The 16,589-nt window shown below is 42.8% G+C and overlaps 1 protein-coding gene across 9 annotated transcripts in view; it reads left to right on the forward strand.

Annotated features, from left to right (window-relative positions):
- The window catches only part of ncor2 (nuclear receptor corepressor 2), a 96,993-nt gene that overhangs the window by 55,432 nt on the left and 24,972 nt on the right, over window positions 1-16,589 (forward strand). For 8 of the 9 annotated variants that reach the window (XM_085179423.1, XM_085179427.1, XM_085179431.1 and 5 more), the window contains 10 exons: window positions 429-483; window positions 573-671; window positions 2,310-2,455; window positions 4,841-5,001; window positions 6,227-6,289; window positions 11,310-11,452; window positions 11,597-11,735; window positions 12,322-12,748; window positions 15,484-15,604; window positions 16,182-16,446. In XM_085179423.1, coding sequence (XP_085035549.1) covers window positions 429-483; window positions 573-671; window positions 2,310-2,455; window positions 4,841-5,001; window positions 6,227-6,289; window positions 11,310-11,452; window positions 11,597-11,735; window positions 12,322-12,748; window positions 15,484-15,604; window positions 16,182-16,446 — 1,619 coding nt within the window. The remainder of the gene's footprint in view (window positions 1-428; window positions 484-572; window positions 672-2,309; window positions 2,456-4,840; window positions 5,002-6,226; window positions 6,290-11,309; window positions 11,453-11,596; window positions 11,736-12,321; window positions 12,749-15,483; window positions 15,605-16,181; window positions 16,447-16,589) is intronic. The other variant, XM_085179426.1, reaches the window with a different exon arrangement.

Here is a 16,589-nt window from a genome sequence, read left to right on the forward strand (position 1 = left end):
TTGGTAAGGAAGTGAATCTTCCTCTTTCGTGAGAATTGAGAAGAGGCGTTTCAGGCAGCCAAATCAAACCCGTGCTGTAAAATCATCAACTTTAAAGTTTGGCCCCACATAAACTTCAGCTTCTTCTTCTAACAATTCTGATCTAAAAGAAATACTAAGTAACCGGTTTTATTTATTTATCGAAATATCTATTTATGTAATAGATTTTATATTTAAAGCAGTGTTTTTGTTTTTCTCCTTTTTTCTGTTTTTTTCTGGGTTTTTTAAAAAAATTTTTTTAGGTAAGCTGAGTCATAAATTCTCATTTTCTTTCTTTGTGATCGCTGACGTCATCCCACCCCCAGGCACTCTCTTCGTGGTATTTTGTGACTTTCCAGAAATTACCATTATTTTGGATTCATTCTGTTGCCTTTGTTGTGCTTCCACAGGTTCATCCAGCACCCCAAAAACTTTGGTCTGATTGCGTCTTTTCTAGAGAGAAAGGTATACTTTTTTCTCCCTCTCCTCTCCTTTGTTTTTGTGTCATTCCCTTTTTTCAAGGCATAAGAAATGACATTTGTTTGATGTTTCAGACGGTGGCAGAGTGTGTGCTCTTTTACTACCTGACCAAAAAGAATGAGAACTACAAGAACATTGTGCGAAGGAACTACCGACGCAGAGGAAGAAGCCAGGTATTTTCATCTTTGAGGCTTACACTTCTGATAGATTCTCTGCATTGTGATTGAGTTGAGATAAGATTGTTTTTGTGTAGAGCACATGGGGTACTTTATGTGTAAATATGGCACACTGAAAGACTTTAGTCCCTTTAAAATCAACTCAGAATGAGGCTGATAATGTCTGTTGTAAACACAATCATCATCTCACCGTGTTAAACCATTTTTCTGTAGTAGGGTGACGTTATTCCTGCTCCAAATGAACTCTGTTATAATGTATCTAACCTCAGGTGCTAACTTCATGGTGGCACTAATGAAATGGCACACGTAGGGTGACCTTTTCGTATGTTTATGAGCAAACTATGTCATCTTTCCTGAAGAAACTGCTCATTAGCAGGCACTTTGCGGCCATATCTCTTGATTAGCAGCTAGCATTTACAGCTCACAGTCACAGAGGGAGGTATCTGCAGAGGAGGAACAGAAAGTGCATTGCTATACATCAGGATTGCTCCAAATGGTAACAGATTATTTTTGGGGAGAGGAGAAAATATAATAGAAAACGACTTAATATAAATGTTAATGTATTTCCAGCTTCACAGAGTCCAATCTTTTTCTAAGTATTGTAGTGTTGTGTTGAGATCATTATTAATTTCACAGAGCGGAAGAGGACATTAGGGATGCTGTGCAAATGGAGAAAAAAGAATTAGCTTCTCTGTGTGAAAGGTGCATTTTAAATTTGCTCTTCTCCCTCCCTAACAACAAATGCTAAATAAGATTTTGCCAATTGTTGTTTGGTTGTCAGGAGCTACTGAAAATATGTCTATATTACAGAGATACACATTGTTTACATGGTTTGAGTGAGCATTTGCTCAGAATGATACTGCAAATACCTCATAAAGAGAATATGAGATCTTAATTCTTGATGAAGAGCCGACTGATCATTGTTAAGCAGTATTTATGGTTTTAGGTCGAGCTGCGTGTCAGTGCTGTGAACTCTAACCATAAAAGCCCAGACAGGCAGGAAACTGCTGAGGAAGTGGTTCTGGGTGCTTCAGGAGCAAGAAATGTGCTGCTGTAATTTCGGAACTTTCGCATCCTCTTTGGTTTTGCCTATGCTAAAATTGAAGCTGCGTAAATCTTCATTTAGGTAAAGTGAGATGCATTTGAAAAAACAATAAAAGAAAGCAAGGTTTTAGAAATGAGGAAGAGTGGAATTCCTTTTTTTTTTTTTTTTTTTTTTTTTGGCTTCATAAACAAGAAAAAAACACCACCACCACAAAAGCCAGCCTGACACCGTCGGCTGGAAAGTCTCAGACTTGAGTTCTGCCACCAAAATTGCTAAGTCATTCGCTGTTTGGAAGCAAGCAGAACATGCATGAAATCTGAGAAGATAAATTGTGGTTTGTAATGCTAGAAAGATACTGGAGTAACCTACTCAAGTAAAGCTGTTAACCACCGACTGCTTCTTTTTATATTAATCTGATGGGCAGGATGCACAGGATTTTGACAAAATCTGAATGCCTCTGCGTTTGCACAATGAAGCATGTGCGTCAAAGATGTGCAAATTGCAGGAGATTTTTGGGTTGTTTGTCTTTGCCAAACTACTTGGGTTATCTTTGTAATACGGCACCTCATTGTTGTGTTTTTTCCTCACAGCACGGTCAGCAGCAGCAGCAGCAGCAGCAGCAACAACAACAAGTGAACCGGAACAGCCAGGAAGACAAGGAGAAGGAGGAGAAAGAGAAGGAGGCAGAGCGGGATGAAGAGAAAAATGACACTGAAGACAAGGAAGATGGAATGAAGTGAGTTGCCATTAATTTAAAAAAAACAAAAAAAACCCCAAAAAGAAGTCAAAACTATCCAAGCAAGCTTTAGCACTACTGGGACCTTTAAATTTGAGAGCACACTGACAGCTCAAAGAAAAGATGGAGTTGAGTGGGTGAACCCATACAGCTGGAGTAATTTTTCTTACTTGATCTTTTTCTCCAAGTCGCAATTTTTCGAATTGTTCCATGTCAGGATGCAGGAAATGGAGTAGGGGTAATTTTTGGCTATAGGGAGTTGATCTGGAAATGCAATCATTCTGTAACCCTTGAGCTCTTTCTCCCTCACCTTCAGCCAAACTTTCCACCTACAGCAATTTTGAGCTTCCATTTGCTCTCCCTAGTAGAGCAGCTGTTTTCCTGTTTACGTTCATCCCTTTGCAAATAGCACAAAGTCTCATTTTTAAAACTCTGTGCTTATTTTGTTAGTCTGAGTTGTTTTTGGTGAGGAAAATAAGCAGTGTAATTAACCTAGCTGGGTGCAGTGTTGAAGGAGGGGGTGTTTTTAGGCACGGTGCCACTGAATGAGGCAGAAACGGTAGGAATTTCATTGCATTCTGTTGCCTGAAAATTATTAGATAAATCCATCCCTCTGTGTGTGTATTTAGGCACTATATTATGTTGTCAGCTGAGAGTGTACACTCTAGCAGTTTCAAGCAATGGTAGGTCATATTTGCAGATGTATCAGACTGCAGGAGGATGATGATGATGAAGCGTTGTCGGGTGCCTGCCTGCTCTGAGGCGAGGCCAGGGGACTCCGTGACTCCCAGCACACCCCGCTGCCTGCCTGTCACCCCTGGCACAGCTGGCTTGCCTATATTTAGTGTGCCACCAGCTCCCCTCAGCAAGATTAATGGAGCTGGGGGAAGATGAATGGAGGAGCAGAAGGTTCAAATTCAGTGGCTGTCTCCTGGCATGCCATTGTGCAGACACTCAATAAATTATCCTGGAAATAAAAAGAATGGAAAAAGCAGCGTCTGCATACACGTTCAAATTTTTGATTTGAAGTGTGTCATTCTGAGGTATTTTTGCCCATCCTAGGGCTGTGCGATATGACCAAAATCTCATATCCCGATCTAAGAATTCTATCGTCTGATAACGATATAAATCACAAAAATGTAACATTTTCTGTAAATTCTGTGAATCTCGGGCAGCTCGACTTGCGGGAAGTGTTTCCAGCTGCGCGTCATGTAACTGTAGTCAAGTGTTTTAACAGATGCATGAAACGATACATTTTTAGACATAAGTCGTAACGGCCGCCGTTTTCTTTGAGTATTTATTACACAGCGTGCTGCGGGGAAAAGCCTGTTCTAACGTTTGAGTCTAAGGTTTATTTTTTAGCACCTGGCGGCTCTTTTTTACTTCTCATCCATAAATAATCTGCTCTTTCACGTGGTTCAGTTTATTTTGAAAAGTCTCAACAGACAAACAAGCGGACACGCGATGGTGTTACCGTCGTTGTTGCTAACCAAAACGCATAAAAACAGGCGCTTGTCCGTCTGTAGTGTGGTTATATAAAATATAAGAGAAAGAGAGAACTTTAAGAAATGAATATAGCAACTACAGTGACCATCAAAACGATGAAAAAAATATTGTTGTAAACAGTTTATTTTGCAACCCACGAAACAAACGATAGCGTAAAATGAAACGATAGACGTTTTTATATCGTCATCCGATATATATCGTTATATCGAACAGCCCTAGCCCATCCTCATTTGGACAAACATGTCCGTGTCCAGGATTGGGACAGTATACCCACGCAAGTAATTGCATCAGGCATATAAGGTCATTATTTTTGCATATCAGAAAACAGTCCATTAGTTTCATTTACCTGCTTCTCTGTCCACATATTGAATAATGTACCACAATTTCCCAGTGTTACTTCAGTGAGATGCTTTTTCTTGGTCCTGCTGTTTTTTAGCGTTGTAGTATTGAAATGTGTCACAGCTCCTGTTTGTTCGATATTTGCATCCTATCATTTGCATTATTTTTTGTTTTTTCAGAAATTATTATAGTCCCAATAAATATTAAATAAAATTTATATCCCTGATGAATATTTGGAACCACTTTTTTTTTTAAATCTTGAATCATCATTTTGTGATGCAGAACTTTGCCTGCACAAAACTCACCACAGAGCTTGTAGTCTGATCTTCTGCAATAAAACACTTGATTTCAGTTTCAGACTGAAGCCATTATGCTGTTGAATCATACCCCCACCCCACGTGTGTTTTGTTTTTTTCTTTAAAAGACTATTATCTGTGCCTCACAGTGCTACCCAGAAATTAATGTCCCGTTTAATAGACCTGACCATTCAGCAACCCGGCGCATTCTCTTGCTGACTCTGTTGACATTTTCCAAATACAGGGACGACACCTCTGGAGAAGATGCAGAGGACAAAGAGCCTCCCGTGGCTATCAAGGGTCGACGAACAGCCAATAGCCAGGGACGCCGCAAGGGCCGTATAACCCGCTCTATGACCAGCGAAGCAGAGGAGACCTCAGCACCGCCACTCAACAATGAGCTCGGTCAGTATCTCTTGCATTGCAGCAAATTGGTGCAGATTTCTCCTCTCTCTTCTTTCAGTGTTAAAAAAACAAATTATCATATGACTTAAGCCACGCTGAACTCTGTAGTCTTAGAAAACAATGTAGGTAAACGGCATGGTAAAATTGCTATTGGACTTATATACAGATGTAAAGACATATGTTATTACAAAATCATTCTAAATTAACCCTATAATTTTTTACTAGATGTAAAAAATTAAGATGGCATGCAGGAATAAATTCTGTGCATTTGTTAACAGCAATTGAACAAGAGAGAATCTTTACAGATAAATATTTGCCATCATCACTCAGCACTGAGTTTGGTCACCTTTGATCTAGTTGTGGCCTTTGGTCCCGTACCACAAGAGTGCACTGTTGATCCTTTGTCTGTTATTCGTGTTGTCTTATTCAGTCTTAAACTCATTACTTTTGCCTCACTGTCACTCAAACAGCATAAAAAGAAATCGTAATGGGTGTAAAATGTGGCAGCATTAGGTACGCACACAAAATCCTATTGGCAAAAGATGAACTATTAATAAAGGACTGTGTGTCAGCACTGTCCCCCTGCTTAGCTCTGTTTCATATTCTAACAGATGGTGTGTAAGCTGTGCACACAGACAAACTAGCTTCAGGCTAGGATGGTATTTTTGATGTTTCAGCATTTGTGCATACATGCTGCAGGTGTAGTCACAAAGAATCCCCTGGTGACTCGGGCTGTAGGGGCTCTCAGTCAGCGGCCACACCCCTGCCACTGTTTGCTCCCTTGCTAGCAGAAGTGCTAGCTGGCCCAATGTGCCCTTCACAGGTCCGTATAGAGGACACGTGAGCACAGACTCCTGCTGCGATGTCATGGAAGGCCAGGGACAGCCTGGCTTATGGCCTGTGCAGCGAAAGAAGCCAGTTGTTATGTCTATAATCATTAACTGACTTCTCTCCTTGGATTTCCTGCTTCCACCATCTAAAACAAACAGTCCCCAGCGACCCATGCTGCAGTGCTTCACTAGCAAGCAGTTCAAGCCACCCTCCCCCTCTTATTCTTTTTTTTCTTCTTTAATTTCTCTCTGTCTTTCTTCTCGTCAGTCACTCCCTAACAGACATAGTGACAACTGCCCACTCCCCCTTCCACCTCCTCCCGCCTTCTCTAACTTGGTGGTTCTCCTTTTTTTGTCTTTTTCTTTCTTTCTTTTTTTTTTTTTTTAAATAACAGCCAATCTTGAAATGAATGAGAGCTCTCGCTGGACTGAAGAAGAGATGGAAACTGCCAAAAAAGGTAAGACACCTTTCTTTTCTCATGTGAAGTAGCTTTATTGCAGGTTTTAGGTATTATAATAAACTCGTCAGTGCAAAGAATACTTATCAGCTTCAAGCACTGTTCGAAAGCATAGACAAGTGATGTGGCTGTGACTTCCTGTTGGTGTGGTAGCAACCACCACGTGCTGCTAGGTTATGTCTATGCATGTGTATGTCAGTCTGCCTGAATGGAGTCTGCTGCTTTTTGGAGCCGTTTCCCTGTGTCTCTGGGTCAAGGCAAGCCTGTCTTTTATCAAGGAGGCTGTAAAGTCTGCCCCTTATCAACCAACCCCTGCGAATGCGGCAGTCATTAACTTGGGCTGTTTATTGTCTCTCACTGAAGATTACTGGCTGATTCATAAAGGTCACTGACATTCTGTCAGTTTTCCTTGCACCTGCACTCTCCGAGTATGCTTTTAAAGGTTGTTTTTTTTTTTTTTTTTTTTTTTTAATATGCAGTACATTACCCTCATTTGCTGATTCAATGAGCTCTTTACCTGCAGTAATATTTACTATGCTTTAAAGACACGTTTACATATCGCAAGAAAAGGTGAGTGTGTGTGTGTTGGCAGTGACATTGCATATAAAGATCTTTCTTTACTCTTCACAATAAATGTGTCCTTTTTTGATAACTTCTAAAATAATGATCAAAGTTGATCAACTACCTCTTTGTAGTGCTAGGTCTTCTGCACATGATTCACTGGGTTTCACAAGGCGGCTGCTTTGTGGTAATTTATAGGTGATGTGTCATTGTGCTTTGTGCGACTGGCAGGCCTGTTTTTGAATGTTTTGAACAGCAGATGAGGTGCCTTGCAAACAACTATCAGAAGCTCCAGTGTGATATTAAAATCCCATTTAGTCTGCACCTGCTTTGTGCTTTGTGTCCCGTCTCCTGCAAATTGGTACTTGGGTGTTTGTGCAGGTTTGTGTGTTAAGAGGTTATTTTGTGATAACTGGCACTAGCCTGGCTCGAACACGGTCCTGTGTAGTAATCCTGGTTAATGTCTTCAGTTCCATTCTCCTGCTGTAGGATTAGTGGGGCACTCCATCCAAGAGGATTAGCCTGGCAGCTCTGTGGGAGCGGGGCTTCTGTGAAGGGCTTATGTAACCACAACCACAGAACCCCAGCTACAATACCAAGGGCTGAGGAGGAGGAGGAGGTCGTTTTATCATCAGTTCTAGCAACAACCCCCACACCTGTCAAAAGGGATTCCCTTTCCAAGAATTCAGACATTCCAAGATCACAACCTCCGTCCTCCCATTTCCTCAGTTGCGCTTTAGTTTTGAATAAGCTTGTCAAGGTGCTTTTCCGCAGCAGGTGCTTGACATGTATATGTTTTAAAGAGGTTTAGGTGTCCCGATGCTAATGTGTTTATCCCTTTGAGCTAACCAGATCTGAATAATGGCATTTATAGTGTCTGGCTGGGCCTCACCATTCCTGTGTGGCAGTGCCAGCCAGCAGTGCCTTCGAGTATGGCATGGCCACACTTGGAGATGGATCGCCCTTGTCTTCCCCAGTCAAAGATTGGCACCTCAAACAAGGGATGAGCAGGCTTTGTAACTCTGTCTTAAACCCACCACCCTACGCCTACGTGAATGTGGGCACATGCAAGTAATGTGTAGCAAAGGCTATGCCTGTGTGTGCTGGAGTGCGTACCAGTCTTGGCCAGCATTTATGTAAGTGTGCTAATCTGCCAGGCTTCGCTTGGGTGTGGGCAGCCAGGCAGCTGGATAATAGGCCCAGCTCTGCATGCTGGAAGAACCCATTTAAAGGAGCAGCAGGTAGAGAATGCCATATTATCTTTTCTCCCTTTCTCCTCCGCCGTTGCTCCAACTCTGTCTCTCGTTCTGTCTCTCGGTTGGGAAGATGGCAACAGCCCAGATTGGCAAGAGCTGTGGAAGATTTGGCAAGCGCCTCTTTCCCCCACTCACTTTCTCTCTCCTCTCACTGTGTGTTGTTATAAACTGGAGAGGTCACATTCAAGATGAAAAGCAGGTCAGTCAGGAAAAATGTGAAAGCCTTTATGCTTTCTCATGGTATCAACATCAACTCCCTCTCTCACCCCTGCTGCCCCCACTCTTCTCTCTGTGCTTACTCTCCACTTCTGTATCCTTTCCCTTTCTCCATTGTCTCTCTGGCTCAGTGGCTCTGCTTTCTCTGTGTTTCCTCGCTTTCTCCAGGCTGCTCTCTCTCTCTCTCTCTCTCTCTGCTCTCTGTTTACTCTTGGACTGCCCGAGTGTATGTTTGTGTCTGTGTGCTAGAGTATTAACGAGAGAGAGAGAGTTTGTACTCACTCATGCGGTTGTGTGTGCATGTGTGTGTGTATGTGCATGCCGCGGTGCCTGCTGGCAGAGTGAGGTAGGGGGAGGGACAGACCGACGGAAAGAGGGAGGGAGGGAAAAAAAGAGAGATAGAGGAGAGATCAGATGAGGAGAGAGAGGCTGAGCACATAGAACCGCCCCACAGTCCCACTTTCCTGTGGAAGTCTTCCCAGACGACCGCCATTGGGGAGAGGAGCGACTGAGAAGAACAGAGCAGCACTCACCGAAGCACAGGGAGGACAGAGGGAGAGGGAAAAGGAGGGGAGAGGCCAGGAGCATGTGCTGGTTTAGAGTATGTCAACCTGACACCGGCTCATGTATCGAGCCAGCTGGCAAGAAGAACACCGAGACTGAGCTGTTTTCATCTCCTCTGCTCTGGATCCGGAAGGCCCAGCCCTGAACAGCTTCCCTGCTGGCCCTCGAGAGATCAGACCGTCTGATAGCATTATCCAGAGCAGGGGCACGAGACGACGACCAGAGCGACAGGCATGTGACAGACAGGAATAACCACTTTCTGGCCGCACCAGGTGCTGATTGGACTTTATCTGGGAGGAGCTAAAGAAAATACGATGTCCTGATTGGGTGTGAGGCTACCACCTGTTTCAGTATTCTTACAGCTGATTGGATGTATGCTACATGTGTGTTGCTCTGAGCAACTGAGGCCCTGAGCCAACTATAACTTATTGGGATTGTGCTTTGTGTGCTTGCGTGTGGCGGATCAAACTGGATATAGCTAGAGGTCATCACAAAGTGACCTTTGACCTTCAGTAAATAAATTGAACTCTTTAGCACTTCAGCTTCACTGCATGCTGCTAAGAGTTAATCTAACTTCTATAAATGTGCTTATTCTTATGCCACCGTTGTTTCATGGTTGGGGTGAAGGCATATATTTTTGTGTGTACTCTTATCAGTTTCGAGGGTGTATGACTTGTAGGGCAGTCCACCCCCGACTTTAAAAGGTTATTAGGTATCAGCAGTCACGTGTCTCAGTCCTCATGGAGCGAGTCAGGCCAACCAGTCTTTTCTTCCTGGGAGAAGCTTTTCTAGCAATACCTTTGGTGGCAGCAATGAATATTTCAGCTGAAAAACCTCTTCCACTTTAACAGTTTCAAGGTGCGCTGCCACTTTTAGACTCCAGAAGCTCAGACATGAAGATCACCCAAGCTTGTTATGGCAGGTCTTTTTATAATAGTATTAATAAATTCTCAGTCGGACAGTGAATATTATAGGTCTTTGCACTTTTTCTGCATGATTCATAGGTTTGCTAGCCCTTTTAGCTAGAGATCTTTTTTAAAAAATTACATTTGCACACTGTATGTGTGACACAGTACTTATGTAGGTGCTAATGTTAATACAATTGCAACTATTATGCGAGTGAAACACGACTGTGTGATCAAAAAAAGTTTTCATATTTAGGTGGCATTTTACGTGTCGTAATATCAGTGCTATAAGTATCTCTGTACACAAAGTCTTATGAAACATTTCCAGGAAATGAGACTTGTAAACAACTAATAGATCAGTTTTTATTGCAGATATTACTTAGTAATAGTCTTATCACTAACTACTCAATCCAGTGTTGGTATCAGATTCAGGCTTTCAGATTATTATGAGAGCTGAACTGACGGGGCTGTAAACAGCTGTCCTTTCCTCTCCTTTGGCTCGCAGCTCTGCGTGCCGTCCTACTACCTCCATTAAGCGATGAGATGCAGAGACCTCTGAACCCATGGCCAAGGTTATCCCAAGACGTGTTGGCTCTGTGCCTGTTAATAACACCCCTCCCACCCACCAGCCCCCAGCAACCTTTTGAGAGCTGTCCTGTTGCCAGGACCTGTCAGGCTGGCACAGGAAACAAGTGGGTGGTGTAAGCTAAGCCTCTTACAACACACTGTTAATGAGCTGCCTTTTAGCTAACAGCAGACTCTGGGAGGGGGGGCGCTGGAGCAGATTCTATGCTATCTGTATTTCTCATTTACTTGTCTTTATGCACTGAATGCTCTCTGCATATCTTACTATAGCACATATACACACTTTATGTGTGGGTCCCTACATTCTTGTGTGTTTCATCACAGGTTGATCTATCACAGCTCTGGCCCAGTGGGTGCCTGTAGACTCTTGTGTAAGGCCCAATCATGTGCTTGACTGAGTAAAGGACTTGGGTTTCTTGGAAGTGGGTCACATCAAAGTCAGTTAGAATATGACACACAGTGACCCCAGTGGAGTGAGTTAGTGATGTCATTGGTTTGACTGGCGGTTTACCTACCACTAGCACTTCCCTCTCCTTTTTGCTTTATCAGTCTCTCTCTTTCTTTCACTCTGTCTGTACTTTGGAAATCTATGTTAACAAGCCATGGTGCTCCTGGCAGAGTGGAACAGTGTCTCTGTTACACTGTGGGTAAAACTCCCAGGCTGTGCCACAGTTTAGACAGCTGTATAGAGACAGATGTTCCTGGCTATTGATTTACAATGGCAACACTGTACACTTGAAGAGATTAGAGATGGCGTTGATAGTATATAAGCCAAAATAACCATTAAATTTACAATAGTCACAAGCAGTGCACTTTGCACAGCTTACATCTTTTACAACTGCAGAGAGAATAGCAGGTCATCAAGGCCACATCCACACGTCTGTCTCTGTATGTCTATCCTAATCCCTCTGTCTGTCCATCTGTTAATTCTAGGCCTTCTCCAGTATGGTAGGAATTGGTCCGCCATCGCCAAGATGGTGGGATCAAAGACCGTGTCACAGTGCAAGAACTTCTACTTCAACTACAAGAAGAGGCAGAAACTGGATGAAATTCTGCAGCAGCATAAAATGAAATCGGTAATCAAAATGACATCCGCAAGCCTTTAAAAAAAAAAAAGAAGAAAAAAAAAGAATTTTATACTTTGTGTAATGTTATACTGTAAGATTGCTTCTGTTGAGGCTTTTTTTTTTTTTTTTTTTTTTTTGCTTATTTTCACCCAGGAGAAGGAACGAAAGGCCCGTCGTAGAGGCAAAGCCTCACAGAATGAGGAAACTAATGCCCCATATCCAGCAGAGGAGGAGGAGATGGAGGGTTCAGGAGCCAGCTGCAATGAAGAAGAAGCTCCCGAGGATGGAGAAGGTATATCAATCCTTATGCCTTGATTTTAAGCCTTCTATTTTGTCTACAAAGTTGTTTGTATTGCATTGAATGTTCAGGACAACTACAACCTAACTACAAACTGGATTGCATACATAGACTTAATAACTCTCTTACAGTTTAGTTATTAATGGTTGTAAATGTAGAATTTATGCCAGAGATGTTTTTTTTTAAATTGCATTTTATTCTACACAAACTTTATGTGGCATCGTTTCATATGACAGAAAAAAGTGTTTGAGCAGCTCACGTTGGCTTAAAGAATCACGGTTTACAAATGGGAAAATGATCATGAAACGTTGCTGTAGTTTGTTGACAGAAGTGTACTGCGTAGACTGTACTTCCTCAATAGAGCACTGAAGTCCTGGGGGCTTTCATCCATCATTCCAATTGGTTTTGTTTTCCCCTTATTGTACAGTGAAACCTGATTAGGCAGAAGACTGGCAGTGCGAAGAATCTTCTTTAGCAGAAAGAGATAAGAGGAAAAATGGAAGAAAAAAGGTGAAGGAGATAAAACATTTATAGTACAAACCTCTAATTTGTTTCCTTTCGAACCCTGTGTCCCTGCCAGGTGGAGCCAATAACAGCTCTGACACGGAGAGCCTACCCTCGCCGCACTCGTCTGAGGACAGCAAGGCTAAGGAGGAAGCCTCAAGCAAGGCAAAGGGCAGCTCAAACACTGGCGACAAGAAGGAGGACCTTGCAGACACAAGTCAGGCAGGGGATGAGAAACCTCCAGTCAAGGAAGATGCAGATTCCATTAAACAGGAGATTAAGACTGAAACAGGGGAGCCCAACAGAGACCAGCTGCAGCCAACACCGCCCAGTGATGCCACAGATACAAAACCTCCCACTGCAGGCACGGAGGAAGTCAAGAGCTCCAACAAGAACTCCAAGAAGGACCATGCGGCCAAAACTTGCTCCCATGGAGACAGTGACTCTAGTGCCACTTGCAGTGCTGATGAGGTGGAGGAGACGGACAACATAGATAAGAACAGGTGAGGGTTCGTAGCAATGGATATAGTGGATAATGGTAAATGGTAATTTCCCATTTGTTTAAATTAAAGCAACAATTTTATACAGGCACAACATTAAAACTGTGACCCGTGAAGTGAATATGATGGATCCTCTCTCTACAATGCAGTATTCTCTTTCATCGCATTTGTTTCATGACTATGGGGTAATGCCCCCTCCCTGACCTCATCAGAAGCTGAAATACTATTACGCCACCTGCTATAGGCTTTCTCAGTGACACCCACATAATGGGGTGTGACATAGCGTGAGATGTCATTCAAAAACCTCTTCTCACGGAAGCCTGTTTGCAGCTGTCCTTTGGGTACTAAGCTAATGGCTCTAGCCGTACCCTATTAGGTAGCAATACTGTATAAAAAAAGTTGCACTACTTTTTAGTCTGTGCTACCCAAAGAACAGCAGTATTCTTCCCTGCACGTTAGTTTGGTGGCTGTTTAGCCGATTGTCAGGCCCACCAGCATGGCTATGGCTAACAACCTGAGTGAAGTTGGAAATCTGTCTCTCTGCAGCAACAAGAGCTCTCTCTGGGATACATACCCAGTTTGTGTGGCATGTGTAGACTCCTGAGGCTGCCTTGACCTCCCCCCAAATCCATTGTATTCCTTTATGACACAAACTGTGCCACTGCAGGCTCGCTCACCAGGCTAACCTGCAGGGCAGTGTCCCTTTGGTGTGTGAGGCAGCTTTGCCACAGGGAAAAGTGCTAATACCTAAGGACTTTTATGCAGAATCACACTCTGAGCCAGTAGCTAATTCTTTCCCATCACTGGTGGCAGACTGACGATGTGAGGACTTTTCTCTATTAGAGCTATCCTGGGAAGCGACGCTAACAATGATGGAGATGAGTCAGCTGATTCAGAACTCCTGTCTTCTAACTATAATTTCCAACTCCCTCACTACCAACTAAACCTCCATTGCTGTCTACCTTATAGCGCAACATACAGGACATGTGCAAGCACACAGCTGCTAAGATCAACATCCCTTCAGAAGAGGGTAAGATAGTTAAACCAGATACCACTATGTGGGAAGAAATATTTGTTACATCCAACAATGTCCTCCAGTTCCAGAAAGTGGGAATATAGGCTACTGGGAAAGCCATGGGGCTAATGGTTCTTGTGGGGTGGGCATGCTGGCTTGGGCTCCCCAACCTGATGACAAAGGAAAAAGGATTTCCTTGACACCTCTGTCATCTGCCAAGGCCTCTTGGTTGCAGCACAGGCAGTGTCTCCCCCAGCATTGCATTTTCAGGATTCCCAAAGTACCAGCCCCTCAGGCTGCAGCTGTTCTCAAGAATAGGGACATTTGAGGTTTTGATGAGGTCATGCAGGAGGCCCATAGTGAGAACCATCAGCACTAATCAGAGGACCAGGCTTATAGCCATAACCCTGAGTTTTACAGGGACATCTTTTCCCTGGTATTTATGTGGTTATTACTTTTACTGCTATTTACCACCCACCTAACATTGTTGCAGATCAACAAAAATGGCTGTACCTTAATGTCCTCCAACAGAAAGCAAAAAACATATCAGAAAACCATCTCGAGAATATAAGAAATACCTCTGGACAGTGAGCCTGTCTCCAAACTCTACAGACAATGATGCTATCAAACATCTGTTGCATATGAAAGTATGAGGCACAGTGGCCTAATACCACAGCAGCACCCAAGCACTCCAATATCACCAATGCCATGCAGTCATAAGATACCGACAATGATGCCATGTTCAACCTCCAAAGGCCTCAGAGCTGTTCTGGCATAATAGGGACCTACACAGTATTAGGCAGTTTGAGTGCTGATCAGTGTATCCCTTCCCTACTTTATTTCCCCTGTTTACATCGTTATACCAGTTTGAGAGCTTTGTTGTAAAAAAATCTTCTGGTTTTTGAGTTTTCTTGGGTATCTTACATTTCTGTTCTGACACAGCAGACATAAGAACACAAAGCAGTGAGGGCTTTGAAGTGGTAGTAGTTGCCTAGCTACACTGTACAGCATTGAAGCCATATTTGGCAAGCTGTGTTTGTGTGTTCATGTACCACAGGTTGCACTTTTCTATTAGCCAAGGATTTTATTTGCACATCAGTATGAAAATAGGTAGATATAGATATATAAATATACATATAGATATAGATATAGATAGATATATCTATAGATATATAGAGAGATAGATAGATATAGATATATCTATAGATATATATAAAGATAGATATATCTAAATAAAAATATATATAAAAAATAAAACATGTCGTATGTGTCTGTGAATGAGGCCGCTAGAGATTGGTGTCAGAGTGCGTAGGAGAACTGATTAGTCGTGTTTGCACGGTATTTGTTCAGTTTTTTCCATGACAGCAGACTGCATGTACTGGCAGAGCTCAGGGAAATGCTGCCCTCTGCCAAGGCAAACAAATGGGGGAGGGTTGGGATGGGGGGGAGTGTGTGTGTGTGTGTGTGTGGGGGGGGGGGGGGCGTGCATGTGTGGTTCTGTGCATCGATTTGTGTGTTTAACTGTAATTCAGAGTCTGTTGTGTTTTTTGACAGATGTGTAATACATCAATATGAATCTTTACTTTTTTTTCCATGGTCTCGGGCTATGTCAGCACACATCCTACTACATTAGTGGGTGGAAAAACTAAACAAGTGATTTTGTATGCTCTTCTTTTCAACCTCTTCTTTACTCCCACTAACTTATTTCTGTTCGTCTGTGTAGAATGATGTCTCCACGGCCAAGCCTACTGAACTACACTCATGATGGGGTCATATCATCCCCACTACAGAAGCCCATGGATCTGAAACAGCTGAAACAGAGAGCAGCTGCTATACCACCTATTGTGAGTTGCTAATTTTAAAGTTGCTAGCTTTAGTTCTTGTTTTAAACAGTTACAGCTCTTTTTTTATGTATTTATTTATTTATTTTTTATTTAATATGACTCATACAGAACTACTTTGCTAGAATCCAAGAATACACATATGGACTTGATAATGAGCATTGTTATTGTGTCCCTATAAACCTTTATGTCCCTTTTTAAGTGAAGAGCATCTTGGCTTTTCCAGCCTTTGAAAGGGTCTTAGCCACATAAAACTGATGTACTCACACACTCACAATCTTTCATTACAGTTGTGAATCCTATCAAAGTCTCTCTGCTTACAAGGCTAACACCATAGTAGGTGAAATTGTTAAGTCATAACCGTATAAGATAAGCCAACCAGATGGATGATAACGAGAAATGAGATAATGACCATTAGGGAAACTTTAGCTTGTCAAGAAATAAGAGATGCGTCTTAGCTAACATGCTTATCAGATATTTTATGTGGCTAACCATATGTCAGCTCCTGGATAGGAGTGGACTTGTGTTATATGTGTGGCACATATGTAACTCTGTTATTTTCTTGTCGCCCTGTGTGCAGATGCAAGAAGCCTCGGTGCAGGGGGGTCAGCAGAGTGGGAAGGCATTACTGCCTCCCCACGCTTTGGCACTGTACCAGCAACAGATCACCATGGCTCATGGGGAGTCCTCTCAGGAGGTCAAGCTGCAACAACAGCAGCAGCAGTTTCCAGGCCAGCCAGGCAAACAGCAGCCTTATACCCCACAGGCAGACAGAGACAGGGAGGCTCTGCACAGCAACAGCCCACGTGTTCGCCCGCGCAGCCCCTCTGCCGGTGAAAAGGATGGTATGCACACCTCCATCACAACAGAAACTTCTCTTATTGCCTAGAAACTATATTTATCTGCTAAAGTTGCAAACACAGAAGTTCTTCACAGTTCTAGGTTTTCAGCTTGGATCCTTTTTATCACTGTTCTGTATGACCTTAGT

This window comes from Neolamprologus multifasciatus, chromosome 12, assembly GCF_963576455.1.
Source record: "Neolamprologus multifasciatus chromosome 12, fNeoMul1.2, whole genome shotgun sequence".
NCBI lineage: Eukaryota > Metazoa > Chordata > Actinopteri > Cichliformes > Cichlidae > Neolamprologus > Neolamprologus multifasciatus.